This window comes from Haliotis rubra, unplaced genomic scaffold (genome assembly GCF_003918875.1).
Source record: "Haliotis rubra isolate DU_JTF1 unplaced genomic scaffold, ASM391887v1 Scf592, whole genome shotgun sequence".
NCBI lineage: Eukaryota > Metazoa > Mollusca > Gastropoda > Lepetellida > Haliotidae > Haliotis > Haliotis rubra.
Window position 1 is genome coordinate 296073 of NW_025767293.1, and position 20816 is coordinate 316888.

Consider the following 20816-nt stretch of genomic DNA (forward strand, 5'->3'; position numbering starts at 1 on the left):
TGCTACAAGCAGAGTTGATTCATGTATCATCGCATAATGAGCTTGCGTCTGTGATTCACAATCAAATATTGACAGTAACTGTTTCATCGGCATTCAAGACGTTGGCGAGTCAAAATGAAACCTATAACTTTATGGATAACAATAAACACGATGTTGTCATCCATAAAGTATGTTTTAAATATTGACAGTACCAGGTATTTGCAGAGTTCCTCGGATCCTGACACACTCGTGCCAGTCATCACAAACACATGCAAACACACGTCAATTGTTCACCTTAAAACACAAAAAACATCTAAGACGAGCATCGCTTTTGTTTTTGTTTTCTCAAAAAGGGACACAATTTGATTTTACTGAGATACTGTTCAGAGCGGCGTTAACACAACAAACCCAGTAACTCATGCATCAAATACGTCATGGAAAGTAGGAAGTTGTGAGTTATAGAATACACTCAAAATATTTCCTGTACGAATTCAATTACCAGTCTTACAAATACCCTTCGCTGAGAGGCACGAACGAACACGGTATGCCACTTATATATCATTTTAACAAAATGTTTAATTACTTTTGTAAGAACTTGTGTTAATGTTAATAGTTAACAGGAAAGCTATATATATTCTTGAGTACATCGGTATTCTAACACTCATGGGTGAAAACGTGCGAAACTTTTAAAAACCAATGATCTAGATAAGTCAGTCTGGGACCAAGGCAGTTTTAATATTTGATTACACCAAGTAAATGCGGACATGCACTCTATAAATCAGTATTGTAGACTCCCGACAGAAGCTGTCATCGATAACCAACGAGATAAGCAGACACCAGTGGTAAATCTCTGCAAATGCATGTAGCGAAGCTTGACCGCTGATATGGTTGCTAGACACCGCTCTGCCGTGGGTTTGAACCCTAGATTGTGCCTAGATGAGAAGCGAGGTCTATCAATAATCGCGTGTATCTCAGCAAAGTACCATCATCTAATGTGTGCTAATAAGTATCTGGGCCCCCTTACACAAAGCTCTCGTAAGTCTAAGATCTCGTAACTTTTCTCGTAGCATTCGCACCTCCTATACTGTAACACAGACTTACGACAGTCATAGCGCTACGATAGTTTTGTGAAAAGGGGCCCTAGTATGACTAAAACACGGTTCGAAAAAGCGTAAAATTGAAGTAGCTGACTCATATTTTAATGGTACTATCAAATTATAATTTTCTTTTTCAGATGGACGTGAATGCAGCTCTCCTAATTGCAAATCTTGCTGTATGGCCCGTCATCGTGGTAACAGTGTTGACAATGATCTTAGGCGGTTGTTTAAGGTAACAATGTTTGTTCAGTAGAACGACTGCTTGTGAACTGAAATTTCACCAATATTTCAAGTTGTGTGATTCGTTGATGAATATATCACTCTTTCGTTAGCTTGTAGTCATACAGCGATGAAAATATATCAAGGAAGAATAGAAACTAGCTGAGTTGAGTTTTACGTTACATCATCATTATCTCAGCCATATAGCTACGAGACCAAGGGCTCCTTTCACGAAGCAACCTTTACTAAGGTTCACCTTAACTCCCATTCTGTAACATTGCACAAAGGTTACTTTAGTGACTTACTCACCTTAGTGCTTTGTGAAAGGAGGCCCAAGTCTGCATACATTTTAAGTACTAAGCTAAAATGACCTGGCTTTTAAAAACATATTTATTCATTACATTATTATTTACAAATAAAAACGTCATAGCACACATACAATAAACAAGCAATCCGTCATTCACATTGCATAGCTCCAATTTATGATACCGATCAATCTCTCTCAAGTTGTTCACAATGAGATGCCCGCTCATGCGGAATAGAAAATAAGGCAATCATGTTTACTCCTGTGTTCAATATGTAGGTTTCTGACGTATTATTGTTTATACTGCATTACTATATATAACAAACCGACCGGTTTACCGGGCCTTACAAACCTATATTAGCTGAAAAAGATTGTCTTTGAGATCAAAGTTCAAGCCGATAACTCATACCCCGGTTCATCGAAACAAAGTATACTCAAATCTGAGCTTCATCTCAAGTCTTAGTTTTTATTCTTAGATTTACGCACTTCCCGAAATGTCTTGAACTCGATGCTAAGCTAAAACTGCGTTAACACGTGGTATTTGGTAGGTTGGTTACTTGGTAACTTAACTTGGAGTTGTTGTTTTTATCGCAACCAGGTTATAAATTCAGCTGAGTTAAAATCTCAATTGCTGCCCAAAATCTTGGATGGGTAAGAAAATTATTACATAAATCAAATAGATGGGATTATCTTTTCTTAGAAAGATAACATGTGAAATTTACCAATGGTCTGCAGATAGTAATTGTATTAAAAATGTTGTTACTCCAACCTTTACTAATCAGTTTTGGAAGGATGTGTTACTTGCTTGGACTTGGTTTATATCTAAGCAAAAAGATCCTATTACAAGTGAACTTGAAGTCCAGTCACAGTCTATCTGGTGTAATGATGACATATTGATTGATAACAAACCTATTCTGTATAAATATTGGTATAACAAGGGAGTTGTGTTTGTATCTGAGATGCTGACAGCAGAAGGGAAATTTCTATCCTTTGATGACTTTAGAGATCTATATAAACTCAGAACTAATTTCCTCACCTTTGAAGGGGTCAAACAAGCAATCAGTACATACATGTTCAAGGTAAATATTCCAGATTTTACAACTCTGAGCATTAAACCGACATACCCTTTTAATTTGTCTAAACTAAGATGCAGTGAAAAAAGTAGCAAATATTTCTATGAAACACTCCTATTCTCTATATTTAAAACAGAACACTATAATAAAAACTGGGATAGCTTGAATATAAATCTCCTACCAAAGGACTGGGAAATATGTAATATTATCCCATGGAAGTGCACATATAGCACTGATCTAAGATGGTTACAATACAGAATTATCCATAATATTGTACCTACAAAACAGTTTTTGTTTAAGATCCAGTATATAGACTCTCCCATTTGTAGTTTTTGTAAATATAACATTGATTCAGTTACCCATCTGTTATGGGACTGTGATATTGTTCAAGATATCTGGAAAAACCTCCAGTCGTGGCTCCTAACTGACTTGAATATCCCATTACATTCCACAAAACAGAAAATTTTGCTTGGAATCAATGGAATAAATAATAATCCAGTTAATGCCCTAATACTTGTTGTGAAGCAAGTTATCTTTAGACACAGCAGAAATTCAACTGTACCCTTTATCAGTCATGTGAAAGAGAGATAATTAAGTATTATGACATTACAAAATATGTTTATTCCTCTTCTTGTGGTGTTGACAAATTGTTCCCCTTTTGGTCATCTCTTCCAGCGCTATAAGTAGAGGGATGAATAATTTTGTCTGTTATCCTTATTTGATATAGATACAATGCATACCCCCACCCACTCCCCTCCACACATACATACATACATACATACATACATACATACATACATACATACATACATACATACATACATACATACATACACACACACGTACATACACACAACCATACGTACGTACATACATACATACATACATACATACATACATACATACATACAGACAGACAGACAGACAGACACACGTACATACACACAACACATACGTACATACATACATACACACACACGTACATACACACAACCATACGTACGTACATACACATACATACATACATACATACATACATACATACATACATACATACATACATACATACATACATACATACATACATACATACATACATACATACATACATACATACATACATACATACATACATACATACATACATACATACATACATACAACATTCATACATACGTACATACATATGTACACACACACGCAGACTATGAAGTTACAATGCTATGTGATGACATTTACAGACTTTTTCTCTGGAAAATCATTACATGTATATCAGCACAATTAGCACAATTGTACCTGTCAATGTCACCTATTGACTACAACGGTAAATAAAAATATATAAAAATCTTAATCTCTGTCTGAAATGTGAGTAAAAACTGTTTCGAGAAATCGGACAGATAGTTTTGTGGGAAGCGAAAGTAACGAAACTGAACCTTTGCATTACAGAATGGCTTATCGATGCTGTTTTCAAAAGTCAACGCGACATTACATGGTGCAATTGAAGGATTATGGACGGGTAAACAGAGACCAAGAACACAGATTACAAAATGATGATGATGAAGTTGACGAAAAACTGACGTGCGATAAGAATGACCAAAGGGCAAGTGATACAACCAACCATGACAGTGATGTAATAGACATAGACCGGTTACAGTTACGCGTTACAAGCTATTCCTCTGAAGATGAAAGTCTGACTAATGACACGATGACGGAAGATCAGACAGAGACGAAGTTTGAGAACACACAGCACGTTACTGAACTTGAAACTACAACAGAACCAGTGTACCCCAAATCTAATTCAACCGCTGATGGACGTGATGGCGGTGGGCCTGATGCAAGGAAAGATAGGCCCCTTCACCCAATTCCTACTCCAAGGTTGAAAAGCAGTTCCTCAAGCGAACAAACAAGAGAACGCACCAACGCATCCTCAGAAGCGATATTGGCACAAATGGCAGATAGGTTCGAGAACCTTGATAAGGACGACGTATTTCCATCGATGCTTGCTACTCGTACGAAAACGTTACCACCATCTGTATCCAAGGCCTCTAACGACACGAAACCCTCTTTGGGGCCACCACCTCTCCCAACGACGCTGCCAAACTGGACTCGAAGAGGCAGGAAGCCTCCAGGAAATGCCTTACAAATGGAGAAGGCAGGGGCTGAAGAACTGCATGGAGATATTGGAGAGGAACTAATGGAGAAGGCGTCAAATACCAAGAGAAAACCAACACCACCGAAAACTGTACCGCTGATGCCACTAGCAAAGTGTCCAATGGAGAAGGAATGCCAGACTATATCTGTCCGAAAAAACTCCGTGAATAGGAGACCAACTGCACCTCCCCCATCAGTACCAAACCTTGCAGGAAAGAATCACTTTGAGATTACAGAATGCAGCTCATCCGGTGCGGAGGGTGGAGGTGCAATCTCGCGAGAAGAGCCTACAAATGCATATGATGAAATATGCGATGAACAATTACATGGTGCTGACGCTGTCATAAATCATTATGATGCCATAGAAGACCACTTGTATGACTGTATCGATGATATGCCACGATGCAGACGTAGCGGTCATAGGCCAAACCTAGCCAGACAGAAGGATGTGTTTAGAACTGAAGGACTTGATGATACAGAAGTTGTTAATCCTTTCTATGCGGGGAGATTGGAAAGGTCATTTAAAAGAAAGATGAAAGGTCAAGAGAATAACCCATATGCTTCATTTATAGTAGAAGATAAGGCTGATCCAGGAAATGAACAGAAAACATCCAGCCCAGATCAACGGATGAATCCTCGCGGACATATCAGCCCAAAGCATCAGGTTGATGCAATGGCTTTTAAAGCAGAGCCATTTCGAATTTCTCTGGATTCTGGTTATCTGACCGCTATTGCAACTCATCCCTACAACCTCCATGTGTCTGGATACAAGAGAGAGACATCCAAAGAAGGATCATCTGAAACTGATCGGCCTGGGAATGAACCAACCAGTGTAGAACCTGACGACATACCACTGAATGATCAAGGTACCCACTACGTGAACGAATGTATGGATGTAGATAAGGCACCTACACATCCACCATTAGCTGCCAAAGTAAAGGAAATCAAAACAGAGGATGGACACTATGAGGATTTATTAAGTGACTCATTTGTTGCGAGCAATAAATCATTGAAACCTTCCGTACCTCCTAAACCGAAACCCGACAAGAGATATTCATAGAAACAATGCTTGATGTATGTCGAGCGCACATCCGGACCTATGTAGGTTTTGGCTGTAACTATTCCTTAGACAATAGATGGCCGTAAACAGGAGGCCATTGAGGATTTCACGAAATTGCCATTTGTTTAACTGAATAGTTATGAACTTGTTTGTTGATTATGTCGCACTCAGTACTAGTCCACCTATATGACGGTGGTATGTAAATATGTTAATAATCGTGTCTGAACCAGACTATTGAGGGATGGACAACATGAACATATATTACGCAATTGTGGTACGATAGCATGCATTCACCAAGTCAACAAGCCTGACCACCCGGTCCCGTTAGTCGCCTCTCACGACAAGCATGGGTTGCTGTAGATACATCTAACCAGGATCGTCATGGGAGATTTGTGTTCTTGGATATTGTTCGGAAGGAGCAAGAAATATGAAAGAAATGTGAAGTTGTCGTATCACACTTCTGCGTATGTTGCAGTCCTGCAAATTGTACATTGGTTTCCCCCATTTGAATGTCAACCGTATATGTTGGGACGTGAGCGTAGTGACCTGACCGTTCGTTAACCATTACAACAATCACTTGGAGTAAGGGGACATTAAGTGTTTCGCTAAAATAGGTGGATTATATCCATTTCAAGTAATGATGTATGTTTCATTATAACAAATACTTATATCATATTCTCTCATCTACCTTGTAACTCTGTATTCATAGAAAAAACTTACGAAAACAAATGCTATATATGGGTATTTTTTCATTGCACTGTACATAACGTTTAAGCTTGTTATAGAATAAAGTCGATTCTTAATGTTGGAAAATGTGCTATTTTTTAATTACAATTTACAATTTCCATAATGGAAATGAAAATCTCACAGATTATTTTAATATATACTCTCCCAAAAAAGAAACGCATATAGGAATATTAACTGTATTTTTATGTTTATTTTGAAACATCTTGTAGGCTTTATGAGTCAATGAAATATAGCGAAATTGCACACTGGGAATGCAGAATTATCCGTCTTTGGCACCAACTCGAGGAACGTCAGTTTGAGTGTCACATGGAGACTTGTGGTGGCGCTGAAGTCAGTACCTCGTGTGACCACCGTGGGCATCCAGAACTGCACGGCATCGCCTCGGCATCGAACGAATAAGTCTCAGAATCTCGTGTTGCCCAATCGCAGCCCACTTTGCCTGTAGTGCCTTCGCGAGTTGCTGAAGTGTTTGGGGCTGAGGGTTACGGCGTCGCACCCGTCTGTCCAGGGCATCCCACATATGTTCTATCGGGTTTAAGTCCGGTGATCTTGAGGGCCAGGGGAGCACATTGATGTTGTGGTTCTGGAGGAAGTCTCTAGTGTGACGTGCTGCTTGGGGCCTGGCATTGTCCTGTTGAAACAACTCCCTCTGGCGATCAGTGATTGGAAGGAGGTGTGGGCGTAGGATTTCATCACAGTACCATTGAGCTGTCAGGTTGCCCTGGATCATCACCAAATCACTTCTCCTAAGGCAGGTGATCGCTCCCCACATCATAACACTGCCCCAGCCAAATCTGTCCACCTGGGGAACGCAAGCGTCGGTGAAACGTTCACGTCGACGTCTGTACACCCGCATTCTTCCATCGCGTCGCCAATAGAAATCGTGATTCATCACTGAACCAGATTCTACGCCAAATCGGTAGGTTCCAGGCCTGAACGTTGGTGCACCATTGAACTCGATGTCGACGATGTTGTTGTCGAAGCACAGGGCCAAAATATGGTCTTCTGGCACGTAAACCAGCCTCTCTCAACCTGTTCTTGACGGTCTGTGCAGAAAGCCTCCTCAATCCGGGTATTTGTCGAGCGGTACTGCTCGCCGTAGCTGTTCGATGACGCAGGTGATGTACCCGGATGTAGCGATCCTGCGCTGCAGTGGTCGCTCGAGGTCGCCCACTACGAGGGGCATCTGCTACCGAATTCTGCCGGCGATATCTCTCCCAGAGCCGTGAAATGGTGCTTTGGTGAACATTCATGCGTCGGGCAACTGCACGTTGAGACTGGCCAGCTTCAAGCAAACCAATGGCGATATGACGGTTGGCTTCACTTAGACGTGGCATTTTGCGTTCGTCAACAATATTCCAAATACAGTGAATAAGCGACAGACAGCGATCAACCTTTTATACCCATCATTGAGACTATCTGATCCCCAACTTTCACGTGCATTGCATGTGCATTGTGTATTCTGTGACACTACACGCCGAAATTGAAAATCATGCTGTTAAATACGGGTATTTTACGGATGGCGCGTTTTGTTGTGATGTTTCAAAACATAAACACCATAGGACTCATAAACAGAGCAAAACCTTTTGTAAAATGAATCACGTTTTAATTCATTGCTACATGAAATTGCTATTTTCATGATGCGTTTCTTTTTTGGGAGAATATATAAGTAAAAGGAATCCACTTTAAAAGAATTAGTCATTCTTCAGCGTCAGTTGGCCAGATAGCTCTCAAATCTAACAAGGTGTAACAAAATATGAATAATACATCATTATTACATTGTGAGATTTAATGCATATATGCACAGATAGAAATGCCCAAGACCATGGCTATTATCCTTTCTTTATCAATGATACCCGTGAAGGTCCGGGTTAGAATGTGCCTTCAGTAACCCATACTTGTCGTAAGAGGCGACTAACGTGATCAGGTGGTCAGGCTCGCTGACTTTGTTGACACATGTCATCGTATCCCAATTGCGCAGATCGATGCTCCTGTTGTTGATCACTGGATTGTCTGGTCCAGACTCGATTATTTACAGACCACCGCCATATAGCTGGAATATTGCTGAGTGCGACGTAAAACTAAACTCACTCACTCTCTATCAATGAACTGCCTACGACAAAACGCCAGTTTAATAGACATGATCAAATACTGTTCTGCTCTCTGCAGATCATTATTCGCGTTGTGTATGAAATTATATATGTATATACTCACTGAAAACGTTGTTTCATATGTTAGCTTCAGTTGTAAGTATTTCAGACACCATGTAGGCGAAAGTGTTACAGCCTTGGGCGGCTGAGTGTCTCCACTGAACTCTAGTAATCCCATGCAACTACCATATCTACACACGCACTCACCCACTTCTATATACCTTATATAAGTGTGAAAAATAAATATACACTCACTGACAAACTTAAAACTAAATACTACATACTACAGCCACTCATCAACACTGATTTCACTCAACTTAACTCGACTAACTTAAATCTGTACATACTGTATCTACACCCACACCGATTTAACTCAGTTTCGATACAATATCAACTAGAACGATTTTTATGGATGGACACCTTCTTTATTGAAACGGATGCGACATATCGGTGAAGATGCTACCACCGTTACCAAGCAAGTGATACACATTATGAACAAGGAAAATATATACATGGGTATTAGAGTATATATAATTAACGAGTTTGTTGTACAGTGTGATGACATTACTGATAGTTTTGGATTGTGATAATAGGTAAAGGCTTTGAAGCCAGATGGACAAAGGGTAGGGCTGCTTAATCTTGATTGGCCTTGATAAGATGATGGTAAGCCGTAGGGGTGTAATGACCTTGATTTACGTACTGTTTTAACTCAGTGTAAATAGTATATCCACACACACTCACACAAACACACACTGACCAATACTGATTTAACTCAGTGTAAATACTATATCAACACACACACTGACCAACACTGATTTAACTCAATGTAAATACTATATCCACACACACTGACCAATACTGATTTAACTCAGTGGAAATACTATATCCACACACACTCACCAACACTGATTTAACTCAGTGTAAATACTATATCAACACACACAATGACCAACACTGATTTAACTCAGTGTAAATACTATATCAACACACACACACTGACCAACACTGATTTAACTCAGTGTAAATACTATATCCACACACACTGACCAACACTGATTTAACTCAGTGTAAATACTATATCAACACACACAATGACCAACACTGATTTAACTCAGTGTAAATACTATATCAACACACACACTGACCAACACTGATTTAACTCAGTGTAAATACTATATCAACACACATACTGACCAATACTGATTTAACTCAGTGTAAATTCTATATCAATACACACACTCACCACCACTGATTTAACTCAGTGTAAATACTATATCAACACACACACTGACCAATACTGATTTAACTCAGTGTAAATACTATATCAACACACACACTGACCAATACTGATTTAACTCAGTGTAAATACTATATCAACACACACTGACCAATACTGATTTAACTCAGTGTAAATACTATATCAACACACACTGACCAATACTGATTTAACTCAGTGTAAATACTATATCAACACACACACTGACCAATACTGATTTAACTCAGTGTAAATACTATATCCACACACACTGACCAACACTGATTTAACTCAGTGTAAATACTATATCAACACACACTGACCAATACTGATTTAACTCAGTGTAAATACTATATCAACACACACACTGACCAATACTGATTTAACTCAGTGTAAATACTATATCAACACACACACACTGACCAATACTGATTTAACTCAGTGTAAATACTATATCAACACACACACTGACCAATACTGATTTAACTCAGTGTAAATACTATATCAACACACACTGACCAATACTGATTTAACTCATGTAAACACTATATCTGATTTAACACACACTGACCAATACTGATTTAACTCAGTGTAAATACTATATCAACACACAATGACCAACACTGATTTAACTCAGTGTAAATACTATATCCACACACACTGACCAACACTGATTTAACTCAGCGTAAATACTATATCAACACACACAATGACCAATACTGATTTAACTCAGTGGAAATACTATATCCACACACACTGACCAACACTGATTTAACTCAGTGTAAATACTATATCAACACACACACTGACCAATACTGATTTAACTCAGTGTAAATACTATATCCACACACACACACACACATACTGACCAATACTGATTTAACTCAGTGTAAATTCTATATCAATACACACACTCACCACCACTGATTTAACTCAGTGTAAATACTATATCAACACACACACTGACCAATACTGATTTAACTCAGTGTAAATACTATATCAACACACACACTGACCAATACTGATTTAACTCAGTGTAAATACTATATCAACACACATACTGACCAAACATCACTACATCCACACACTGACCAACACTGATTTAACTCAGTGTAAATACTATATCACACAACTGACACACTCAGTGTAAATACTATATCCACACACACTGACCAACACTGATTTAACTCAGTGTAAATACTATACCAGCACACACTGGACCAATACTGATTTAACTCAGTGTAAATACTATATCAACATCACACACTGACCAACACTGATTTAACTCAGTGTAAATACTATAACAACATCCACACATCCACACTGACCAACACTGATTTAACTCAGTGTAAATACGATATCAACACACACACTGACCAATACTTATTTAACTTAGTGTAAATACTATACACGCACTGACCAATACAGATTATACTCTATACCAATACAATTGCCCAGATACAGATTATTAGGTCTTTGAATGGCATTTAGAGAGTTTATGGATGTTAAGTTCTATATTATGAAGGTCGCCATTCTACATAATATAGAAGTTTACACCCATAAACTCTTTTCCTTAATACAGACTATTAATGGCCAAGAATGTGAAAGATACGTGACAAGTTTACAAGTTTCTAAAGAGTTCCTTCTGTTAACCTTTTCATCTTAATGTAGTTTTCCCCGGGAAGGTACCTCGCGTCACAACATTATCATTTTGTTCTTGATGTCGTATAAACCATCACGCTTTATTATACATTAGACTTGGGTCCAAAATATTTCCGGGTGATTTTTGTATTTTCACATGAAATGAACCATTTCCTGCTCACATATTATTAATCAGAGGTCCATGAGCCCCATTTCCCTGACACCGAATATAGCTGTGGACACTGGTGGCGCCATTTGTATTGGTTTCATACATACATACATTATTTTTAACTCAGTCGGCTGCGACCCCTCATTTATCCCGGAAAACTCGGCTCCAGCTTGAACCGGACTATCAGGTAGGAAATTAATCCTTCTGTTCAAATCATAGTTTACTTAATTGAAATGTTTAATGGTTACATCTATTTATGTTTTACAAATACATTACTTTTGCTCGCCGCGATTAGCTGCAAGATTACGGCATTGAGTAATTCTCACTCACTCACTTTCACATTGCCTAGATGCACGGTAGGACAGCGAACGACTAAAAGGTACTGATACCATAGTTAAATGCAGCATCGTTTTTCAGTTGAGAAAACACTGATCCCGATTGAAATATAATTATAATTACACCTGTATTCATCACCGAATGAATATTTGTTTTAAAGGCTATTTTGATATGTATCTGCTATTTATTATGGACTTATACGTACTGACAATGGTTAAAATTACTTATGCACAATCAAGGTATACAGTTTACACTTATAGTATTTGTGCATATAATTTATGAATATATTTATTGGATTATCAGTTATATGAATTCTCACCCTTGCTTATTTTTTTACTCTGTTTTTCTGTCTGACTAGCATCTGTTCCTTCCGACCCCCTTTCACTCTCACAATCAGAGAGAGAGAGAGAGAGAGAGAGAGAGAGAGAGAGAGAAGGGATTAGTCGTTTGATTATTATGTTACAGATTCTTGCAAAAATGTAGTTAACTGAATTGCATTCTTTGAAAGTTACTTAAACCGTTGTGTTTATTCTTTTTTCAGTTCAATGCACCCACGATGGTCACCTCCGCCCCAGGTAATCACCAGTTACCAAACACATTGTTACCACTACCGGTGGACTATGGATTGTATGAGTAAAGTAGGCGCAGCCATGTGTCACGTAAAGTCTGTATAGTCTGTCATGTGCTAACTGACAAAGTTTCACTCACAGTGAGGTAGCTCTAACACATACAACGTGAGCATTTGAATGGCGTGTTCATTTCCACACAATTCTATTATTTGATCTTCTGATTCATCACATTAAAATGTATATGTACATGCCAGTAGTTTGGCGCTGTCAAACTCTCCTCTCCTTGCGATGAGAAGCAGTTAAACCTAAACCTAAACATCAGTCATCCCGTATATTTGGTGTTGATGACACCCTATCCTTCAGAAATTGGCTTCAGTGACTAAACGTTATCATGTATAGTTTAAACTACGAATCCGTGAAGGTTAGTGTTGATCTTCAGCAAACCTTGCTTGTGGTAAGAGGCGGCTAACAGGATCGGTTGGTCAGGCTCGCTAGCTTGGTTGGCACATGTAATCGTATCCCAATTTCGAAGATCGATAATAATGCTGTAGATCACTGGATCGTTTGATCCAGACTCGATTATTTATAGATATCTGTCGTAAAGCTGGAATATTGATGAGTGCGTCGAAAATGCACACAAAACAAATCAAAACTACGGAGTTTACATCGCAGTAAACAATACTAAAATCACGTCCGACCCTTTTGACGTTTGTCAGCTTCATAACTGCGCTCGTGGTTTTTACCAAAGTTCAAATTCTAGGGCATGCATACCTCGGAGTTAGATATGACTGTTCACTTTGACGATAAAATATACTGACTCACTTAGAATAATAGTAATTATTGTTGTACACCATATTTGTAAGTATTAGTATATGGGTATTTATATAGCGCTATAGTTCATCTACATGCATGCCCTTAGCGCATCAAACAAGTGTGTGACAATTGTGTAGCATACCATTGTGTGTGTGTGTGTGATGATTATGTTATCAACCATGGTATGTGTGATGACTTTGTGGTCAACCATGGTATGTGTGATGACTTTGTGGTCAACCATGGTATGTGTGATGACTTTGTGATCAACCATGGTATGTGTGATGACTTTGTGGTCAACCATGGTATGTGTGATGACTTTGTGATCAACCATGGTATGTGTGATGACTTTGTTGTCAACCATGATGTGTGTGATGACTTTGTGGTCAACCATGGTATGTGTGATGACTTTGTGATCAACCATGGTATGTGTGATGACTTTGTGGTCAACCATGGTATGTGTGATGACTTTGTTGTCAACCATGATGTGTGTGATGACTTTGTGGTCAACCATGGTATGTGTGATGACTGTGCGGTCAACCATGATGTGTGTGATGACTTTGTGGTCAACCATGGTATGTGTGATGACTTTGTGGTCAACCATGGTGTGTGTGATGACTTTGTGGTCAACCATGGTGTGTGTGATGACTTTGTGGTCAACCATGATGTGTGTGATGACTTTGTGGTCAACCATGGTGTGTGTGATGACTTTGTGGTCAACCATGGTATGTGTGATGACTGTGTGGTCAACCATGGTATGTGTGATGACTTTGTGGTCAACCATGGTATGTGTGATGACTTTGTGGTCAACCATGGTATGTGTGATGACTTTGTGGTCAACCATGATGTGTATGTGTGATGACTTTGTGGTCAACCATGGTATGTGTGATGACTTTGTGGTCAACCATGGATGACTTGTGGTCAACCATGGACTGATGACTTTGTCAACCATGGTGTGATGTGTGGTCAACCATGACTTTGTGGTCAACCATGGTGTGTGATGATGTGTATGTGTGATGACTTTGTGGTCAACCATGGTATGTGTGATGACTTTGTGGTCAACCATGGTATGTGATGACTGTGCGGTCAACCATGATGTGTGTGATGACTTTGTGGTCAACCATGATGTATGTGATGACTTTGTGGTCAACCATGATGTGTGATGACTTTGTGGTCAACCATGGTGTGTGTGATGACTTTGTGGTCAACCATGATGTGTGTGATGACTTTGTGGTCAACCATGGTATGTGTGATGACTTTGTGGTCAACCATGGTATGTGTGATGACTTTGTGGTCAACCATGTGTGATGACTTGATGTGGTCAACCATGGTATGTGATGACTTTGTGGTCAACCATGATGTATGTGTGATGACTGTGTGGTCAACCATGGTGGTGTGTGATGACTTTGTGATCTTTGTGGTCAACCATGGTATGTGTGATGACTTTGATGTCAACTTTGTGGTCAACCATGATGTGTGTGATGACTTTGTGGTCAACCATGTCAACCATGTGATGACTTTGTGGTCAGCCATGGGATGACTTTGTGGTCAAGCCATGGAATGTGTGATGACTTTGTGGTCAACCATGGTATATGTGATGATTTGTGGTCAACCATGGTATATGTGATGACTTTGTGATCAACCACGGTATGTGTGATGACTTTGTGATCACCCATGGTATGTGTGATGACTTTGTGGTCACCCATGGTATGTGTGATGACTTTGTGATCAACCACGGTATGTGTGATGACTTTGTGGTCACCGCTGGCATGTGTGATGACTTTGTGGTCACCCATGGTATGTGTGATGACTTTGTGGTCAAACAGGTGTGTGTGTGATGACCTTATGGTCAATCACGGTGTCTGTGTTGGGTATGTTGTATACTGTGGTATGTGTGAAACATATGTGGTGAACCATGGTATGTGTGATGACAATATGCGGTATATGTGGTAAACCACGGTATGTGTGATGACTATATGTGGTACACCACGGTATGTGTGATGACTATATGTGGTACACCACGGTATGTGTGACGACAATATGTGGTACACCACGGTATGTGTGATGACTATATGTGGTACACCACGGTATGTGTGACGACAATATGTGGTACACCACGGTATGTGTGATGACTATATGTGGTACACCACGGTATGTGTGACGACAATATATGGTACACCACGGTATGTGTGATGACTATATGTGGTACACCACGGTATGTGTGATGACAATATGTGGTACACCACGGTATGTGTGATGACTATATGTGGTACACCACGGTATTGTGATGTATGTGGTACACCAATATGTGATACTATGTGTGGTACACCACGGTCTGTGTGATGACAATATGTGGTACACCACGGTCTGTGTGATGACAATATGTGGTACACCACGGTATGTGTGATGACAATATGTGGTACACCACGGTATGTGTGATGACTATATGTGGTACACCACGGTCTGTGTGATGACTATATGTGGTACACCACGGTATGTGTGATGACTATATGTGGTACACCACGGCATGTGTGATGACTATATGTGGTACACCACGGCATGTGTGATGACTCTAGTGGTACACCACGGTATGTGTGATGACTATATGTGGTACACCACGGTCTGTGTGATGACTATATGTGGTACACCACGGTATGTGCGATGACTATATGTGGTACACCACGGTCTGTGTGATGACTATATGTGGTACACCACGGCATGTGTGATGACTCTAGTGGTACACCACGGTCTGTGTGATGACTATATGTGGTAAACCATGGTATGTGTGATGACTATATGTGGTACCCCACGGTATGTGTGATGACTATATGTGGTACACCACGGTATGTGCGATGACTATATGTGGTACACCACGGTCTGTGTGATGACTATATGTGGTACACCACGGTATGTGTGATGACTATGTGCCATACCATGGTATGTATTGTAACTCTTTGGTAGCGGATAGCACGTGAGATGACTATATGTTATACCGTGGTTTGTGTACAGACTATGGGATTATCTATAGGATGTCATACCGGACGCACAAACCGGACATATTTCGTACATTATTTGTCTTTCATTTCCATTTTCCAGTTACATATCCGTTTGTGTGGATATTCGGGATTTCAACTGTTATCGTTCTTCTCATTGTCGTCTTCATCTGTATCCGAAGGTAAAGGAGGTTGCATTCATTAAGGGGTTTGGAAGAAGGAAGTACTGAGAATTCAATTATAACAGTGTCTGTTGCCTGAGAAAGCATCGAACATATATCTACATGTATACTTTTGTCCTGATGTAGAATATTTATAAACTACCATACATACCCTGAAACACATATACCCAATGCAACCCAAGCAAGTCTAGAATATGTGGCAAGTGTACACTACCACAGTTTCAGGAAAATAATTTAGGAAGTGTTTTTTTTTTTTTTTGTTAATTGGTTTTTGTTGTTGGAGGGGGGGGGGGGGATTGTGTGTGTAAATTATCCTTATTTCAGAAACTAGATGTCAGTCTAGGATATTTACTGAATACAGAGTAGAGATCATCAAATAAACAAGGATTATTTGTCATTTTCCATCCCAGATAACGTTTTCCGAATCATCTATGCAACCATATTTTAACAATTACATTTTTGTCTGTTTTAACCATTAAGAAAGAAGAAAAAGTATAAGTTCCTTGGAAGCATGGACATTGCAACAGTCTTTGGACAGATCACAGCAGAAGACAACGCTGAAATGCGAGCAAACGAGCCAGACCCTTTGTTATGCCCATCTGGTGCTTCTGGAAACGCTGCTCAACACGCGAACAAGCGTGAACCAACAGCCTCGGGGAGCTCTAAGAGAACTGAGAGTAAGTCGTGTTTTGCAAATCAGCAACCAGCGGTGAACATGGGTGGTTGTCGTCAGAAAAGTAAGTCAACATTTCATGCTACGTTACGAGACTTTAACGTCGAGACTAGCCCAGAGAATGGCACTGCCAAAAATTCCAAGCCTAACAGAGGTCCCAGAAGCGACTATGAGGGAATATATCTGAAACATCCTAATCGTAATCCTTACAAATCTAGGCCGCTCCCACAAATTCAACCTTCACAGTTGATATTAACAGAAGAAGAAAGGGCATCCCTTCCAGAAAATGCTCTGAGAAGATTGCAATCACAGTCACTAAAGCACAACCTAGTCTCTAACTTTCATGCAGACCCTGCGAATCGTCCTCAGTCCGTTTCTACTGAGCACGTCCCAAAGAATCTATCTAAGCAGACTTATAAGTCTCGTAAAGGTAACCAGAAAAATACTCTACCAATGGCGAATTCATCTAACATGGCAAGGCGTCCTCTTCCACCAATTCAAATGGATGGAAACAAACCACTTTTGCAGTCAGACAAGAACATGAAAAAACAGGAGACTCCAGGTGAAAAGAGGATAATGTGCGTTAAACCTCTTCGTCCAGAACAGTTTGCGGTCAGCACTGATTCCGTTGGCAATCCTGCAGGGCTTAAAGGATCACCATCTGCCAAAAAGAAAACAAAAAACAAAAAACCAAAAGATATTTCTTTTGAATTTCCAAAGAAGCCAAAATCCTACGGAAATACGAAAGGAGATAATATTAACAAACCACAAGTAAAGGAGGATTCAACAAAGACTCTCAAACTCGATCGAGATCGTAGCAATAGAGCTCTCGAGTCCCCACAACAGGTATATGCACTGAAATATATCCCTGATAATTACTCTGACGCGCCTAAGAATCAACAAGTAGATTACCAGAGACGCAATATTCTTAGTGGCACTTCTGAAGATGGTCAGAATGAACAGAGGACCACGCAACTAACACCGTCAGGTTCTAGTAAGTCAAGTCCAAGTCATTTCACTGTTGAAGGAAAGTCAAATACGACTGCAAACTTGTTCAAGTATTTCTCTGAAGACATAACACTACCTTCAAATGAACTGGAAGCAGACCCGTCACGATCTGTACAGACTGAAGGACAATCTGAAACACACAATCTGATGAAGCCAAATGGCAAAACAGAAGAAGACGCGACAGTACAGCTCTTAACAAATGGTTTACCCAATACAGGACCATCAGTTGCCAAAATCTCATCCATTGAACAATCAACAGTGGATAATACTGAACATGTTCTCAGTGCTCATAACTCAAATGGCAAAATGTCGAAGAACAAAGACATGTCGCAAGCCATATCAAGTGATCCACATAACCTTGGTGTCCCCAAAAATGACCAACCCAAAGATGCCTTATCGGCTGAAGTTGAAAATGAACCCGAACTACAACTCACACCCAAAGACGTGCTAGAAACGAAGACACCAGAGCTTCAGGTACTAAAATCAGCACCTGAGGACCCAGTTTCACTGAAATCGCCCGATACCAAAGCGCCACTGGCAACAGAAGATGTGTATGAGTCAGGCAATGTTAAGGCAGAGATGCAACCAAGTCTGAGACCTGCGAATAAAGAAGGAAAGCTTGATAAACCAAAGGATGCGAAGCCCAAGGCGAAGGTTTTCTCCATTCCAAGGGGAGGTAGTGGCATGTTAGGGGATCTTTGTCAGTTGTAGCCGCAACAAAAGAAAACCAGATACAGTACATATACATGGCAGGGGTAACACGCCCGAGTTATGACTGGCTTGGTGGATATAAATAATATGCACCAGTGCAATATATGTCCGTCAAAAGATTGTATCAATGGATAGACAGGATATACACTAGTGCAATATATGTGAAATTTACTATAATTGATGGATATACATGATATGCACTAGTGCAATATATCTTCGCTTAATGAGGGGATCTATGGATATAAATAATATGCACCAGTGCAATATATGTCCGTCAAAAGATTGGATCAATGGATATACATGATATACACTAGTGTAATATATTTGAAAGTACTGGCTGGATTGATGGATACACAAGATATGCACTAGTGCAATATATGCCCGTCTAATGACTGGATCGGTGATTATTCATTACATGCACTTCTGTGGCATATGCCAGCGGAATGTCTAAATAGGTGGCCAGGTATTGTATTGTATGCCATAGCGCAAACTATTCACGTGTAAACACTGCATTAATGCACACTAATAAAAGTGCTTTGACAGTTTTTTGTCCGGAATTGGAGATTGGGGACTAATCATCTTGGGGGTAATGCAGTATTGATGTTTAGTCATATACGGTTATCGCGTTCGTCTAATGTGATGAAATTCTCTCTGTTTGTAATATTGCAATAAAACATATTCAACTACACATTATGGCTTTTAATTTACAGTCAACAGGGAAACATGGAATCCATGCATTGGAGAAGCAGTTTCTTTTACAAAAATAGTTTTATGAACTAGCTAAGGTTTAAATAGGCGTTATTGTTACATGAAACCGGAATAAAGAAGCAGAACGCTAGGAAAATGCGTGGTGTCTCTGCTATCTGAACTTCTCATTCGATCAACCCGTGAAGATCTGGGATTTAGAATTGATCTTCAGTAATCCATGCTTGTCGTAAGAGGCGACTAACGGGATCGGGTGGTCAGACTTGGTTGACACATGTCATCGGTTCCCGATTGCGTAGATCGACGCTTATGTTGTTGATCAGTTGATTGTCTGGTCCAGACTCGATTATTTACAGACCGCCGCCATATAGCTGTAATATTATATTAGAGTGCGGCTTTCGATCACGAGTGAGTTAAGTTCAACTCGGGTTTGAAAAGTATATGCTAGTTTTAGCCAGCTTAATGTGGTAGAATGGCCAACAGGTGTTAGACGTTTATCATTTGTGAAAGTCACCAGTATAGGTGTGGTTTGACAAATGTTCAAGACCCGGGATTCAAATCCACGATACTCGGTTTCTAGGGTTCCCATCTCTGCACAAATAACTGCAGCACGTGAGACACCTGGAACAAAGTGCCCTCCCTCTCCTCAGGTTCCCATCTCTGCACAAATAACTGCAGCACATGAGACACCTGGAACAAAGTCTCAAATAACTGCAGCACATGAGACACCTGGAACAAAGTGCCCTCCCTCTCCTCAGGTTCCCATCTCTGCACATCTGAGACACCTGGAACAAAGTGCCCTCCCTCTCCTCAGGTTCCCACAAATAAGGTTCCCATCTCTGCACAAATAACTGCAGCACATGACAGAACAAACCTCAGGTTCCCAACAAATAACTGCAGCACATGAGACACCTGGAACAAAGTGCCCTCCCTCTCCTCAGGTTCCCATCTCTGCACAAATAACTGCAGCACATGAGACACCTG

General features: G+C 40.0%; 2 protein-coding genes across 2 annotated transcripts; both read left to right on the plus strand.

The window, feature by feature from the left end:
* The first annotated feature begins 468 nt into the window (after window positions 1–468).
* LOC124255099 lies at window positions 469–6691 on the plus strand. Its single transcript, XM_046688940.1, has 3 exons — window positions 469–521; window positions 1214–1308; window positions 4119–6691. Exons 2-3 carry the CDS (start codon window positions 1214–1216, stop codon window positions 5881–5883), a joined length of 1860 nt encoding a protein of 619 aa, XP_046544896.1. The 5' UTR covers window positions 469–521; the 3' UTR covers window positions 5884–6691.
* Window positions 6692–11898: 5207 nt separating this feature from the next.
* Window positions 11899–19817, plus strand: LOC124255097. The gene is made up of 4 exons (XM_046688939.1): window positions 11899–12032; window positions 12723–12756; window positions 16657–16735; window positions 17216–19817. Exons 2-4 carry the CDS (start codon window positions 12738–12740, stop codon window positions 19125–19127), a joined length of 2010 nt encoding a protein of 669 aa, XP_046544895.1. The 5' UTR covers window positions 11899–12032; window positions 12723–12737; the 3' UTR covers window positions 19128–19817.
* The last annotated feature ends 999 nt before the right edge of the window (window positions 19818–20816 follow it).